Here is a 16056-nt window from a genome sequence, read left to right on the forward strand (position 1 = left end):
CCAGTAGAAATATTCTCTAGAGTATTCATTCTCAAAGTATTCCTGGACCATCATGTCAGCATCACCTGGGAACTTGATAGAAAATTATTGGACCCTGAATTAACAACTGTAGATGGTGGGGAATCTGGAATCTGCATTTTAACAAACCCTGCAAGTCATCCTGATGCATGCTCAAATTGAAAACCACTGCTCTGAATATGATATATATCAAGCTCCAGTGAAATAATGGCAGGTTTTCAGCATCACTAATTCTCATTTTCAAACAGCTGCTGCGTAGGTTTTAGCTAATGATCTCCAAGCCCAGCTGGAGTTGATGCCTAGTTACTCCATATTCTTTTTACTTACTAGTCAATGGAGCACCAGGTGCAGCTGTTGAAGTGTGAAAATAATTCAGCTTTGTAGACAATATTGGCATTTCTTTCTTGATTTTGAAAATGCTTTCATCTTTTTGGTATGGTGTTTATTTCAACAGTCAAAGCACATCTATTTTAATAGCAGTTTGAACCTCTGCTAGAAGTTGAGGAGGTCTCTGAATCTTCCTGCCAGTTTAATATCAAAATTAATATCTTAGTTGAATTACAAAGCTTACAAAGTAAATTTGTTGCTTGAAGGAAAACAACTGATAATACTTGTTGCCCAGTAGAAAATTTGAGAAAACTTGTATTTGTCACTGTGAGCTTCCCAATACTGAGTATTTTGACGAGATTGAGGGGGGAGTTGTATAATTAGACATATGACCTTTGGTGGATCTGTGTAACTCCATAAACCAGTATTTTTAAGTGATGGTACAAGGTAGATCAATATACTGTGTATAGAAAGTTTACTAACATGGGTTATCACTTTACAACTAGCCTTTGAGAAATAACACTTGTTGAGTTTTAGTGTAGTGTCAAACAATTATCAGAAAATATTATTAAAATAATCCTTTTCCAACTATTGTGCACGTGTGCTCAGTGATGCGCAACTCTTTGCAGCCCCATGGACTGTAGCCCTGGGGCTCCTTTGTCCATGGGGTTTTCCAGGCAAAAAGACTGGATCTGGTTTCCTTCTCCATTTTCCAGCTGTGGATCTGTACAAAATCTGTGTGTCTGATTGCTTCATAGAGTCCAACCCAAATACTATGTGGTAATATTTTCAATGGAAAAGCAGTTATGAGAATCCAGTTATCTTCCATTGTTAGACATATAAAAATAAATGCAAAAATGTTAAAAAGTCACTCTTTTTACTAAATTTTGTCCTTTGGAAATAGGTATTTTCACAGAATTGTCATTTTTGCTAACATGCTTTATTACTATTTTTAAATTAATAAATATTTGTAAGTTTTATAGTTTTCATTTCTCATTTGATATTGGTAGATCTAACCTATACTGATGAAAACTCTTTGGAGTCCCTAATTTTTAAGTGTATAAAGAGAGGTTCTCAGCTTAATGAGTTTGAGAATTGTTGACTTTCAAGTTACAGTTCATATCCCAGTATGGTGATTAAGACACTGTGTTTTGGCCTCTGCCCACTGTCTCCTTGGAGAAGGAAATGGCAGCCCACTCCAGTATTCTTGCCTGGAGAATCCCATGGACGGAAGAGCCTGGGGGGCTACAGTCCACGGGGTCACAAAGAGTCGGACATGACTGAGCGACTTGACTCACTCACTCGTCTGCCTCGTGTTTTACTTTGTCCCTACCCATTCTTTCATATTGTAAACTTATCAAGAACCACTTTTAGGATCTGAATGCATCATGCAGTATTATACCTCCAAGGATTTTGCTCAAGTTTTTCTCTCTGCCTAGAATGCCTTTCTTTTTCTACTCAGGAGGTACTTTTCTTTCTCAGTCTTCTTTGTGAATCCTTTCTTAAGCATCCCATTTATGGGATCCCCATTGCATCTTATAAAATTTTATTATAATGCCATGCCACCAAATTCTCTAGGATTAGGCTTATCTCCAGGACCAGATGAATTATAAATTAATAGATTCTTAGTAAATATTAATGGAATTAGTTAATGAGTCTAGTGTGAGGAACTAGGTTATAAATTATCACAGTATTCTCATTACTTAAAGCCTAAAGTACAGTATCAATCTTCTCATTATCTGAATTTTTGCCATAATCATAAGAGGTACATACTTAGTCTTTCTCAAGGTAGACATGAGTTTGAGCAAACTCTGGGAGATGGTGAAGGACAGGGAAGCCTGGCATGCTGCAGTCCATAGAGTTGCAGAGTTGGACATGATTGAACAAGACTGAATAAGACAGAATTATGGAAAGAGTGTGTCAGCATTCCACTCCTTCTTCTTAGTTAATTGTCACCAGCCTGCTTCTATCTTTATTTTTGCTCTTTCCTACCTACCTTGTTAGAGGCTCAGTGGAGAGAATCCTTCAAAAGAATCTGTATGCTAGCAGCCAGGCTTCCCCAGTGGGCTCAGTGGGTAAAGAATTTGCCTGTAATGTGGGAGGCATGAGAGACGTGGGTTGGATTCCTGGGTCAGGAGTATCCAACAGAGAAAGAAATGGCAACCTGCTCCAGTATTCTTGCCTGAAAAATCCCATAGACAGAGAGCCAGTGGGCTACAGTCTGGGGGATCGGAAAGAGTGAGACATGACTGAGCAACTAAGCACAGGTATTTACCTAGTGGTAACCGATGCCAGATGTCCTATGGTTTCTGCTCTCATCAGTGCAGAAATCCTGTCTACATCTTTTGGTGGGTCCTCGTGAAGCACCTCTGGGGCTTTTCCTTGTGGCTCAATAAAGAATCTGCCTGCAATGTTGGAGACCTGGGTTCGATTCTTAGGTGGGGAAGATCCCCTGGAGAAGGGCTTGGCTACCTACTCCAGTATTCTTGCCTGGAGAATCCCTTGAACAGAGGAGCCTGGTACGTTACAGTCCATGGGGTCACAAAGGGTCGGACCCGAGTGCATGACTAAGACACATGAAGCCTCTAGATGAGTACCTCTGGAGATTGATAGCTTACCTCCCCCTAAACTGCACATATCTTTTCTTTGCACTGCTAGTTATTTAAAAAGCTCATTCCGTCTTGAGACATAGTCTATCTTGTCTTCTAGAGTGATTCTAAAGAAAGGATGCCTCCTTTTCATAATAACTTTTCAAATATTTCAAGATAACTTTAGTACATTTATGGAATTTCTCCTCTCTACTTAAGTGTACTGGGTGTTTTAAAAGCAGTTTTTTTGTGTGGCATGGGTTATCTAGCTCTTTTCCATCCTGAATGTACTCTATTCTTTGTGTATGCCTGAAATGATACATAATGGTACATGTGTGACATAGATTTCCTAGGAACAGTGCCTTCCTGTGGTTTAAGACAGTAATGACTACATTTTGGTTAGGCTTTGGTATCAGGTTGAAGTTTTGGGTTCTGACTCTGTTCCTCAAAACTCTTAACTAATCTGACGCTCCGTTTCCATATTATTACCTTATAAGTAATAGGCATAGGGTTACTTTAAGAATTAAATGAAGTGATACATGTTTAAACACACAGCAGCATTGCTTCTGGCCCATAATAAAGGCTCAGTAAGTGGAACAATTGTTACTTTGATAATTATATGCTTTCCAGTATAGCCTAAAATTGTCATTTTTTTTTAGCTGTTTTACACTAATGTTGTTAAATAATTTTTAATTGGAGCATAATTGCTGTACAGTGCTGTGTTGATTTCTGCCATACAACAGTTACATTGCCGACAAAGGTCCCTCTAGTCAAAGCTATGGTTTTTCCAGTAGTCACGTATGGATGTGAAAGTTGGACCGGAAAGAAAGCTGAGCACTGAAGAATTGATGCTTTTGAACTGTGGTGTTAGAGAAGACTTGAGAGCCCCTTTGACTGCAGGAAGATCAAATCAGTCAATCCTAAAGGAAAGCAATCCTGAATATTCATTGGAAGGACTGATGCTGAAGCTGAAACTCTAATACTTTGGCCACCTGATGTGAAGAACTGACTCCTTGGAGAAGACCCTGATGCTGGGGAAAATTGAAAGCAGGAGGAGAAGGGGATGACAAAGGATGAGATAATTGGATGGCATCACCGCTCCATGGACATGAATTTGAGCAGGCTCTGGGAGTTGGTGATAGACAGGGAAGCCTGGTGTGCTACAGTTCATGGGTCACAAAGAGTTAGATGCGACTGGACTGAACTGAATACAACAGTATGGATCAGCCAGTGTACATATGTCCCCTTTCTCTTGAACCTCCCTCCCACCCCCTCCCACCCCTCTAGGTTGTCACAGAACACTGTTGGTTAAATAATTTTATAATCAAATTTTACTAGTGTGTTACTTGTCAACTTAGTCACTCTGCAGGCCTTTATGGCTTCCCAAAGGATCCATCTCTATATTTTGAAACCCAGTATCTTTTCAAAGCTCAACTTATCCAGTGTATCTTTCTCCGTAAGTTTTTTACCCCAATTCTTGATTTCAGAATTAGTTTGTTCTCTGTTATGGCATTTATTTGACTTTGTATAAGATGTAAATTTAAAATAAGAATAGATTACTTGAGAAGTGTATAAAAAGGTATGAGGGATGTTTGAGATGTCTTGGTAAAACTTGAGAAAAGGGAAAAGAATATTGGTTGGAATCCCCATTTCCTATCAGAATATTCATTTCAAGTGATTGAAATATGTACAGAATGAAGTCAGCTCACCCATGATTTTTAACTATAATATTCTATATTTTGAAAATGGGTACTTGCAAAAAAAGTAGTACTTTTATATAATATCCTGCTGTATTTAATTATACAACCCTACTCCTTCCTCTTATGAAATTAGATTAAATCTCAGATGACAAGTATAATGTGGAGCACAGGCTCTAGAGTCAGATTGACCTGAAACCATATCCTTACATTGGCTTCCCTGGTGGCTCAGATGGTAAAAAATCTGCCTGCAGTGTAGGAGACCTGGGTTCGATCCCTGGATTGGAAAGATCCCCTGGAAGAGGGAACGGCTACCCACTCCAGTATTCTGGCCTGAGCACTACAAATAGTTGGACATGACAGAGTGACTTTCAACACACATAGGATAGTATCTTAAGGAGACAAACTAGCTACTTACTGCTTTAGTATTTTGGGCTTCCCTGGTGGCTCAGACAGTAAAGCATCTGCCTGCAATGCAGGAGATTGGGTTTGATTCCTGGGTCGGGAAGATCCCCTGGAGAAGGAAATGGTAATCCACTCCAGCACTCTTGCCTGGAAAATCCCATGGACAGAGGAGCCTGATAGGCTACAGTCCACGGGGTCGCAAAGAGTCGGACACGACTGAGAAACTTCACTTTCACTTTTCACTTGATCAGTTAACTTCTTTGAGAATCAGTTTCCTCATCTAGATGAGAATAATAATATTGCCTCTTAGGGTTGTTTTAAGAATCAAAACTTGAGATAATGCATATAAAACACTTAACACAGAGTATGCGTGTAAAGAATGATACATTTAAGACACATAGTGAGAATTCAGTGTTGGCTATTAACAATATTATATTTCATATAGGTGATTAATGCATTTTTCAGATTGGTAATATAAAGGAAGGTTGTTATAAGAATTTCACATTTTAATATTTGTGTAATAACTGTGAAAAACCAGCCAATATAAATATAATACATAGTCCTTTAACTTAAATCTTAGCAATAAAAAAATAATTATATTGGTAGTTACCAGATTGTTGGGATATTGATCAGCTACTTCAATGTTCTTACCTAATAGATCCTCTTAAGAACATTAACCAATAAGTTTTTAGTCATAATTCATTAGTGAGATGAAATTTGGGAAGAAAATTTAATTTTTATTTTGTAATATATTTTCATTAATCTTAAGCGTCAATATATAATTAATGCACAAACATAATAAATATGTAAGCCATGTATTTACAAGGGTCTAGAAGAGCCCTTGTATATAGGGACACAGGTCTTTTACCCCTTATATATGTTTATTCGTAGGTATTTTATTCTTTTCAATGTAATTGTAAATAGGATTGTTTCTTTAAGTTTTCTTTCTGATAGTTCGTTGGTAGGGTATGGAAGTGCAACTGATTTCTATATATTAATTTTGTATTCTGCAACTTTACCAGATTGATTGATGAACTCAAGTAGTTTTCTTTAGGGTTTTCTATGTATAGTATTATATGTCATCTGCAGTCAGTGACAGTCTTACTTTTCAATTTAGATTCCTTTTATTTTTCTTGTCTGATTGCTATGGCTATGGCTAGGATTTCTAATACTATGTTGAATAAAAGTGGGGAGAGTGGGCATCCTTGTATTGTTCCTAATGTTAGAAAAAATACTTTCAACTTTTCACTGTTGAGTATGATGTTAGCTCTGGGCTTATCATGCTACTGCTGCTAAGTCACTTCAGTCGTGCCAGAATCTGTGTGACCCCATAGACGGCAGCCCACCAGGCTCCCCCATCCCTGGGATTCTCCAGGCAAGAACACTGGAGTAGGTTGCCATTTCATGTATGGCCTTTATTATGTTGAGGTATATTCTCTATGCCCACTTTCTGGAGAGTGGTTTTTTTGTTTTTGTTTTTCTAAAATCATAAACGGGTGTTGAATTTTGTCAAAACCTTTTTCTGCCCCTATTGAGAGGATTATATAGTTTTTATTCTTCAGTTTGTTAATGTTTATCACATTAGTTTATTTGTGGCTGTTGAACCATTCTTGCATACCTGATATGAAGTCCATTTGATCATGAAGTATGATCCTTTTAATGTATTTTGTATTTGCTCTGCCAATATTTGTTGAGGATTTTTGCATCTAAGTACATCAGTTATTCTGGCCTATAATTTTCTATTCTTGTGATATCTTTATCTGGTTTTGGTATCAGTGTGTTGCTGGCCTCATAGAATGAGTTTGAAAACATTCCTTCCTCTGCAGTTTCTTGAAATAGTTTAGGAAGGATAGATGAAGCTGGTCCTAATGCTAAAGCAGGCTTGCTGGTGTGAGTCTCAGAGTATTCTGGGGATTTTGCCTGCCTGCTGGTGGTCAGGGCCTCTGGAAGGTCTGGCTCTGGTGCCTTTACACTGGTATGTGCAGCTGCGTCGTGGGCCTGTGGTGGCTAGGGTCATGTTCAGGAACTGCTGTGGGCTCAGGGGTGTTAAGGTGCCCTGTCTGCTGGTGGGTGGAGCTGTGTCCCACCTGGTTAGTTGCCTGGCCTGAGGAGTCCCAGCACTGGTGGGTGGGGGTGGAGGGAGCTGGGTCCTGACATTAATAAGCTAGAGGGAGTATTCCAGAATGGCATTTTTCAACACCAGTGTCCCCATGGTAGGACAGGCTCCCCAGAATGGCTGCCAGCAGTGTCTTTGCCTCAGCATGAGCTCCAGTTGCCTCCTGCTTCTCTGGGAGACTCTCCAAGATCAGCAGGTAGGTCCGACCCAGGCTCCTTACTGCCATCTGCCCTGGTTCCAACAACAGAAAAGATTTTGTGTCTGCCCTTTCAGAATGGAGTCTCTATTTCCCACAGTCTTCTGAGTCTCCTGAAAATAAGCATCACTGATATTCAAAGCCAGATACTCTGGGGGCTCATCTTTCTGGCACACGACTCTGGGCTACAGAGCCCATTGTGGGGCACAGACCCCTTTTTCCCTGGGGAAGAACCTCTGCGGTTGAAATAATTCTACCATTTGTGGGTCACCCAACCCAAGGGTTGAGGTTTTGACTCTACTACAACTCTACCTCTCCTGTCCATCTCCATTATGGTTCCTTCTTTATACTTTTAGTGTAGACGATCTTTTCTGGTAGGTTCAAATCTTTTTCATCAATAGTTATTCTGTAAATAGTTGTAATTTTGCTGTGCTTATGAGGGGAAGTAAGCTCAGGGTCTTTGCTGTCTTGGGAATTCCTCTTACTTTATTTTCATTTTTATTCACTTATGTATTTAAGTTTCCTTGATATTTCTTTCCGTTTTGTTTTCTGTTTTTCTTCTTACCTCTTTTCCTTTCTCTTCATTCCTATAAATTACTTTTACACTTACTAAAAGTTACAGTTTGATTTATCCATAGTGTTTTTGAATTTAAAACACTTGGAGTGTGTTTCGGAGTCTTTATACAGCATTTTTCATGGTTGCTTTGTGTGTTACATCATATAAATATCACTTGTCACAGTTTATTGGTGTCATCAGTTTACCAATTCAAGTGAAGTATGGAACTACCTCGATTTACATACTTTTACTATCTGCCACTTACAACATAATTGTACTAAATGTTTCTTCTGCATACATTTAAAATCATATCACACAATGTTATAATTTTTTCTTTATATGTCAAACATATTTTTGAAAACACAAGGACAGTTTATTGTATTTACCCATATGTTTATTCTTTCTATTTTCTTGTTGCCTTTTTTTTCCCTTGTGTTTTAAGATTTCTTCTTTTATGTTTTTTTTTTTCCTATCTAGAAAACCTCATTAATCATAGTGGCAATAAATCATTATAGGTTTCTTTCATATAAGAATATCTTATACCCCTTCATTCTTGAGGATGATTTTCTCTGGGTGTAGGATTATTTTGTTTCATCACTTGAAAAATTGTGCCACCTCCTCCTGGCTCTTTGACTTCTGATGAGAAATCTGCTGTTATTCCAGTTCTTTTCTACAGTAGGCTTCATTTTCTCAGGCTGATTTCAAGCCTTTTTTTCTTAATTTTTAGTTTCCAGAAGCTTAATTATGATGTGTCTTGTCTTGGATGTTTTTGGTTTATCCCATTTGGAGTTTGTTCAGCATCTTAAATCTTTGTCTCCTGTCGGATGTCAAGTTTTCAGCCATATTTCTTTAAGAATTCTTTCAGCCCTGCTTTCTTTCTCCTTTCCTTCCAAGACTCTGTGACACCAATTTTAAATCCTGTTGCTATATCCCACAGTTCCCCAAGGTTCTGTTGCTTTATTCTCCCTATTATAGTCTCTCATTGTTATTCTGATTGGATAATTTCTTTTGTTCCATGTTCCAGTTCACTAAATTTCCTTCCTTTCCATTCTGCTGTTGATCCCATTCACTGAGCTTTTTATTATGGGTTTGTTTGTTTGTTGTTTTTTCTTCTTTGAGTTCTAAAATTTCCATTTAGTTATCTATATATTTTATTTCATTACTGAGCTTATTTTCTGAGGCCTTCTATTTTTTCATTTGGTTCAAGCTTGTTCTTGAAAGCATTTTATAATGACTGCTTTAAATCTTTGATAATTCTAACATTGCTGTTCTTTTTATATTGTCATTTCTTATCTCTATTCATTGAGTTTGAGATCCTGTTGGTTCTTAATATGCTCAGTACAATTTGATTGAAACATGGATATTTTTATATTATGTTGTGAGACTTTGGATCTTTTTTCTTCAGTTGAAGAAAATATTCTTTAAATTCTATAGTGTTTTGCAATTTTCAAAAGTTTCGCACACATGATGTCATATAATCCACAATAGCCCCTTTCTCCCCCAACACCTGTATTATCCCTCCCCTTTCCCTCTCATCACTCGTATCCACTAGTTTGTTCTCTGTATCTGTGGGTACTCTGAATCTTATTTAAAAATACCTTTTGTTTTAGTTGACTTTCTCCAATACTGCTCTGGCAAAGGAAAGGGTTGCTGTTTTGTTACTGTGAAGTGGAGGTAGAAGTTCAGGTTCCCAAATAGACCACCATCAACACCAGGTGAGCTCATTGTTACCTTGGGCAGGGACGGGAGTGGCCTCATTACACTGAGTGATGGTGAACATCCTGATTCTCCACTAGGTCTCCTCTGACAGCACCAAGTGGGGAGGGGAGGGGGCCTCTCATCACTCCTGTGTGAAAGTGGACATTCTGGTTCCTTGCTTGGTCTTCACTGACACTGCAGAGGTGCCTTGTTACCTGTTGCCTAGGATAAAAGTTCTGGCTCCCTACCTTGTCTTCTCTGACACCATTCCATCAGAGATACTGGGCACCTGATTACAGCTTTGTGAGGGTAGAAGTCTAGGCTAGCTACTTGGCCTGTGAGGAATGGAAGTGGGGCACAGTTTTTTCTGTGGAGTTTGGCTAAAGTAGAGTGATTATTGTCCAAAACTTTTTGTCTTACTATGCTGTCCCTTTCTTGGAGTTCTGGCAGGGCTTTTGTTGGACGTCTTTTTATGTATGCCTGCTCCTGGGTTGCCAGCTTCTACTGCTTCAAGACTGGGATATATAAGGCTAAAGAAAAGAAACTCACCATGTTGCTCCTTGAATCTTAAGGGCTCTAACTAGCCTGTTTTCTTCTCTCCAACTTTAGAGTCTTACGTTTGTCATTTATATAATGTCCAGGGTTTTAGTTGTACTTCATGAGAGGAATAGCAAAAACATAAGTTTACACCATCTTCCTTGAAGTAGAAGGTGGTCTCAACTTCTTTTTATAGAATGATCCAGTTAAACATATGTGTAAAATTTTTTAAGTAATTAATTTATTTAATTTTTATTGTGCTGGGTCTTTGTTGCTGCACACAGGCTTTCTCTAGCTGAAACAAGTAGGAGCAACTCTAGTTGTGGACTGCAGGCTTCCCGCTGTGGTACTTCTCTTGTTGGGGAGCATGGACTCTGGGGTGTGTGGGCTTCAGTGGTTGTGGCACGTGAGCTCAGTAGTTGCCCTGCGGCATGTGGAATCTTCCAGACCAGGGATCAAACTTGCGTCCCCTGCATTGGCAGGTGGAATCCTAACCACTGGATCACCAGGGAAGTCCACTTGTAAGTTTTAAGGACAACACGTGTGTCTCTTGCTCACTGCCTGGAAACCACACAAGAAAGCATTTACTAGTGTTGAGAGTCCAGCCTTTAATCATCCATATCAGAATTTATTTTGTCAGTCTCCATGGTGATTGATGGAGAAGACAATGGCAACCCACTCCAGTACTCTTGCCTGGAAAATCCCAAGGATGGAGGAGCCTGGTGGGCTGCAGTCCATGGGGTTGCTAAGAGTCGGACACAACTGAGCGACTTCACTCTCAACTTTTCACTTTCATGCATTGGAGAAGGAAATGGCAACCCACTCCAGTGTTCTTGCCTGAAGAATCCCAGGGATGGCCGAGCCTGGTGGGCTGCCATCTATGGGGTCGCACAGAGTCGGACAAGACTGAAGCTATTTAGCAGCAGCATGATTGAATTCAATGAAACTGACTCAGGCTAAACATATTCATAAGAAAATGATGTATACTATTGGACAACCAGTTTGTTTAATTCATAATAATTACCAAATCCTACTTCCATGAAGATCAGATAGTGTCTGACTAGACAGTTCATTCACAGTAAGTGGTGCTGGAACAGGAATCAGTTAACCTTTTAATAGCTTTCTTTTGGTGCTCCTTTATTGCTTCCTACTTCTCATTGTGTGCATATTTTATGGGGAACAAATTATACTTCAGAACAGTATTTGGGGATTTACACAACTGAGGATTTATCCCTAGAAAATGCTAAGGATCCACTTTAACTCAGGTGTTTGATAGCTCCAAGCTCTTAGTTCCTGTCTGGCTTCTGCAAAAGGCATAATTACCAGGGAGTTCTGACAGGTCAAATTTTGTGACAAGGCACCCTCCCTGTGGACATTTTTCTAATCGTCACTGCCAATTTTCTCTATGATTTCTCTTTGCCTGCAATTCTAATTTCTGAGTAACCTCTTGTTTTCAATATATATACTAATACCTTTAGGCAGTTTACTATCAGGCCTTGATGTCCATGAACCTTTTTTTGGAAATAATTAACTTGGGGTCATGGAGCTGCCTGTCCATGGTTGGGCTCTAGGAGGAAGCTCTGAAATGTACACATCAGCCGTTCTGGAGACCAGATCTATTGCTTTCATCATATCCTCAAAGGACCCAAAAAATCATCATGAGCCACTATTGCTTGGACAGTTTTGAGCGTTACTTTCCTAGTGTGTGAAATGAGTTCTATGGTGCGGTAGGTAGTTTGAACATTCTTTGGCATTGCCTTTCTTTGGGATTGGAATGAAAACTGACCTTTTCCAGTCCTGTGGCCACTGCTGAGTTTTCCAAATTTGCTGGCATACTGAGCGTAGCACTTGCACAGCATCATCTTTTAGGATTTAAAATAGCTCAGCAGGAATTCTATCACCTCCACAAGCTTTGTTCATAGTGATGCTTCCTAAAGCCCACTTGACTTCACGTTTCAGGATATCTGGCTTTAGGTGAATGATCACACCATTGTGGTTATCTGGGTCATAAAGATCTTTTTTGTATAATTCTTCTGTGTATTCTTGCCACCTCTTCTTAATATCTTCTGCTTCTGTTAGGTCCGTACTGTTTCTGTCCTTTATTGTGCCCATCTTTGCATGAAATGTTTCCTTGGTATCTCTAATTTTCCTGAAGAGATCTCTAGTCTTTAATTTAGGAAATGTCAAATATACAGTTCATATACTTTAATACACATAATGAACTAAGAATGATGATTAATTCTAAAAACATGTTAGTTTCATGCTCTAGAGTTTTAGCACCTTAAAAAGTTTTTTAATCTATAAACTAAATAATAACTTCTTTAAAGAATAACAAAATCTGTTTCTTTTCCAAATACTGAGTTCAGAAAAACTAGTGAAAGCATTCAGCATTATTGGTTGTTGGTGTAGCCATTAAAAGTAAAGGTAATTTCATATATATCTGGCTGCTGTAGGAAACAACCTCTTAAACTTCTGTCAGCACTTAAATGTCAGCAGTACTGTTTTATTTCCCATAGTGGAAAAGGGAGAGTGAGGACATAACAATAGTGAAATAGTTTTGGATTGTGGTGACAGTTTGGGGTTGCTTAGAAAATACAATTCCTTTAAAATTATTGAATATAATTATATTCTTAGGCTTTCCATAATACATGCTGAATTTAGTGAGAGAACTTCCAAATCCTGTGTAGATGCTTGAGCATCATACATTACCTCAATTTCAGATTCATTTGTAAACTACTGTAAATTTTGAAAAATATTGTGCTTTCTAAACATGTGGTATGTGGTTCTTAAAAGTCTGTCCAGGTTTCTTCTTCTGTTTCTTCTTAGTCTTTTCTTTTGATTGTCTTTTTTTCTTGGCCCTTAAATGTTGATACTTCCTAAGATTCTGTTCTAAGATTAAATTCTCTTTACATGCTATACATTCTGTAGTATCTATGTAGTTTCATCATTCCTATGGTTTCCCAGATGCCTGTCTTCTACATGAATGTTTATTCTCAAGCACTTGAGCTGTGTGCCCAGTTATCTATGTCTCCTGGGTATCCCAGGCAGTCCAACAGTATGTTCCACATTAAGCTCATCTCGTTTTCTCCATATTCCCAACCAACTCTCCCCCATGAAAAAAGATACATATATATGCATAGTATATATTCATATGTGTACTTCTCTTCCTGTTTTGGAAAGCCCGCTGCTAGTAGGGCTTCCCTGAAGGCTCAGTGGGTAAAGAATCTGCCTGCAACTCAGGAGACATAGGAAACATGGGGTCGATCCTTGGGTCAGGAAGATCCCCTGGAGGAGAAAATGGCAACCCACTCCAGTATTCTTGCCTGGAAATCCCATGAACAGAGGAGCCTGGTGGGCTCCAGTCCATGGGGTCGCAGAGTCAGACATGACTTAGCAACTAAACCACCACCAGTAAGCAGCAGGCTTGGAACTTCAAGTCTTCTGAAGGTGAATCCTCAGCTCAGAGCATACTTTATAATGCAGTGGCCATATCTTCTGAATCAAAATTTAAGATGCATAGTCAAACAATATTTGAAGCCTGAACTTGTTACTGTAATTATACCACATTGCTTTTTTATGTCACTTTACTAAATTGTTGCCAGCATGGTAGATGGATGCTAATACACATAAAATGTAAAATTGCACTTATGTGTATGTATGAGATGTGCATTATGAGGTATATATACATCCATCATGTGTGTATGTGTGAGGTTTGGCCTAGTTAGGGAGATTAGATGATGCTTCCCTTGCAGGTGATGATTAAATTCAATGTGAAGTTTGAGGGGTTCACTAGGCAGAATTGAGCTAGAGGGAGAGTGAATGAGAGTTCAAGGCAGGGTGAGGCACAGAGATCCAGTGGAAGGAGGGTGCATACTGTGTGTGAGCAGTTGTCTTTGTGCAGAGTAATTTGCAGTCTTGTTACTCCCCCCGCCCCATTTCTTCCCATATTCTTGCTTCTTAATTCTAAAGAGTATTTGAAGTTAAAGCCTATATTAAATAGAGAATAGTATGGCTCAGGAAACTCAAACAGGGGCTGTGCCTCAACCTAGAGGGGTGGGATGGGGAGGGAGAGGGGTGGGATGGGGAGGGAGATGGGTGGGATGGGGAGGGAGGTTCAAAAGGGAGGGGAAGTATGTATACCTGTGACCGATTCATGTTGAGGTTTGACAGAAAACAACAAAGTTCTGTAAAGCAGTTATCTTTCAATTAAAAAATAAATAATAAGAAAAAAAATGTAACTTGCTTTTCAAACTGCTTGGTGAACAGTCGTTTGAATTAGAGGCACCATGGAGTTTAATTAATAAACATAGCCAGGACTTACCTGTATTTTAAAACACCAAAATGAAAAAGGTTTTATGATACCATCTTTACCCTTGTTACCTAAAATCACACAAGCGTTTATAATCACTGCCCTAGTACATTCTGATAAGGCGGGGAGTTATTATATCCGATATACTTCCCAGGTGGTGCAGTGGTAAGAAATCTACCTGCCAATGCAAGAGACACAAGAGATGCAGGTTGGATCCCTGGGTGAGGAAGATCCCCTGGAGTAGGAAATGGCACCCCACTCCAGTATTCTTGCCTAGAGAATTCCATGGACAGAGGGGCCTGGCAGGCTACAGTCCAAGGGGTTGCAAAGAGTCAGACACAACTGAGCACACACACAGCTACATCCTAAGTAATAAATTTCTAAATCATTGCCTAAATTATAAGTGATTTATTTTCTAAGTGTATTTTTACTGTGAAGTTTAGTATTCCATGCAACCTGTCTTTATGGGTTTGAGAATTAATTTAGGCTATAAAAATTCTGTTGGAATGAAAAGTGTATTTTGAACTACATGGAAGAACTCTAATCTGTTGTATTCTAAACTCAATGACTGTTTTTCTTTTGTTTTTCATATGTATGAGTTATTATCTCTCCAAGATAATTCTGAAGTTTTGGTCCTTAAAACATTTCTTTAGTGGTTCTTAACCCCATTCTTGAGTAGGAGAACTATGTTCCAGGAATAGGAAATTATTTTCAGTGTTTTACAACTTCCTTTATAGTGTCTTTCAAAACTAAGTTCATATTTTTCTTTGCAGAAAGGGCCATTGCACGACATGAAGTTCGAGAGATTGAGCAGCGACATACCATGGACGGCCCTCGGCAAGATGTAGCTTTAGATGAGGAAGACGACATGGTGATCATTTACAACAGAGTCCCCAAAACTGCAAGCACCTCTTTTACCAATATTGCCTATGACCTGTGTGCAAAGAATAAATACCATGTTCTTCACATCAACACTACCAAAAATAATCCAGTGATGTCACTGCAAGATCAGGTAAATACCACTTGGATTCATAATGTTTTCTGACACCAACTCAAGTTTTTTATTTCAAGAAGGTAAAGCATTTAAGGGATATGTATGCTGAGCCCAGTGGGATTGTAAGTTTCTTGGAGGAATGCATCAACCAAACTTCTCTATAGTTTACATTCTTCACAGTATTTGGTACATTTCCTTGCCTACAATATGTATTCAAATACTTGTGAAATAAATGAATTAACAGCTTGAATTTTTGAAAAGAAACTTGATGCTCTTCAGTATGCTAGCCCTTTAAAACTGTGAAATATTTTTAGCAGGTGCCCTGCAATAAAAATCACTATATTGTCTCAATTCATCACTGAGAAATCTTTATTTGATGAATACTTGTATTCTTTGTGACTAGACTCCTGAATTTAATCTTATCTTTATTCATGTAAGTATTAGCTATAAACTTCTGGAGAACAGGGGTTATGACTTGTATTTTTAATATAATCTTCCCTTTCAAGTTATTGAGAATCTTTTTAAAAAATTTTGTATCAGAGTATAGTTGATTTACAATGTTGAGCTAATTCCTGCTGTTCGACAAAAGGAATCAGTTACACATTTACATGTATA

At 38.6% G+C, this 16056-nt stretch overlaps 1 protein-coding gene across 5 annotated transcripts in view; it reads left to right on the forward strand.

Annotated features, from left to right (window-relative positions):
• Window positions 1-16056, forward strand: part of HS2ST1 (heparan sulfate 2-O-sulfotransferase 1) — a 184919-nt gene that overhangs the window by 127821 nt on the left and 41042 nt on the right. For all 5 annotated transcript variants that reach the window (XM_086390964.1, XM_086390966.1, XM_086390963.1 and 2 more), the window contains one exon: window positions 15221-15459. In XM_086390964.1, coding sequence (XP_086247090.1) covers window positions 15221-15459 — 239 coding nt within the window. The remainder of the gene's footprint in view (window positions 1-15220; window positions 15460-16056) is intronic.

This window comes from Bos grunniens, chromosome 3, assembly GCF_055505025.1.
Source record: "Bos grunniens cultivar Pamir isolate PY7600 chromosome 3, Bosgru_T2T1.0, whole genome shotgun sequence".
Lineage (NCBI taxonomy): Eukaryota > Metazoa > Chordata > Mammalia > Artiodactyla > Bovidae > Bos > Bos grunniens.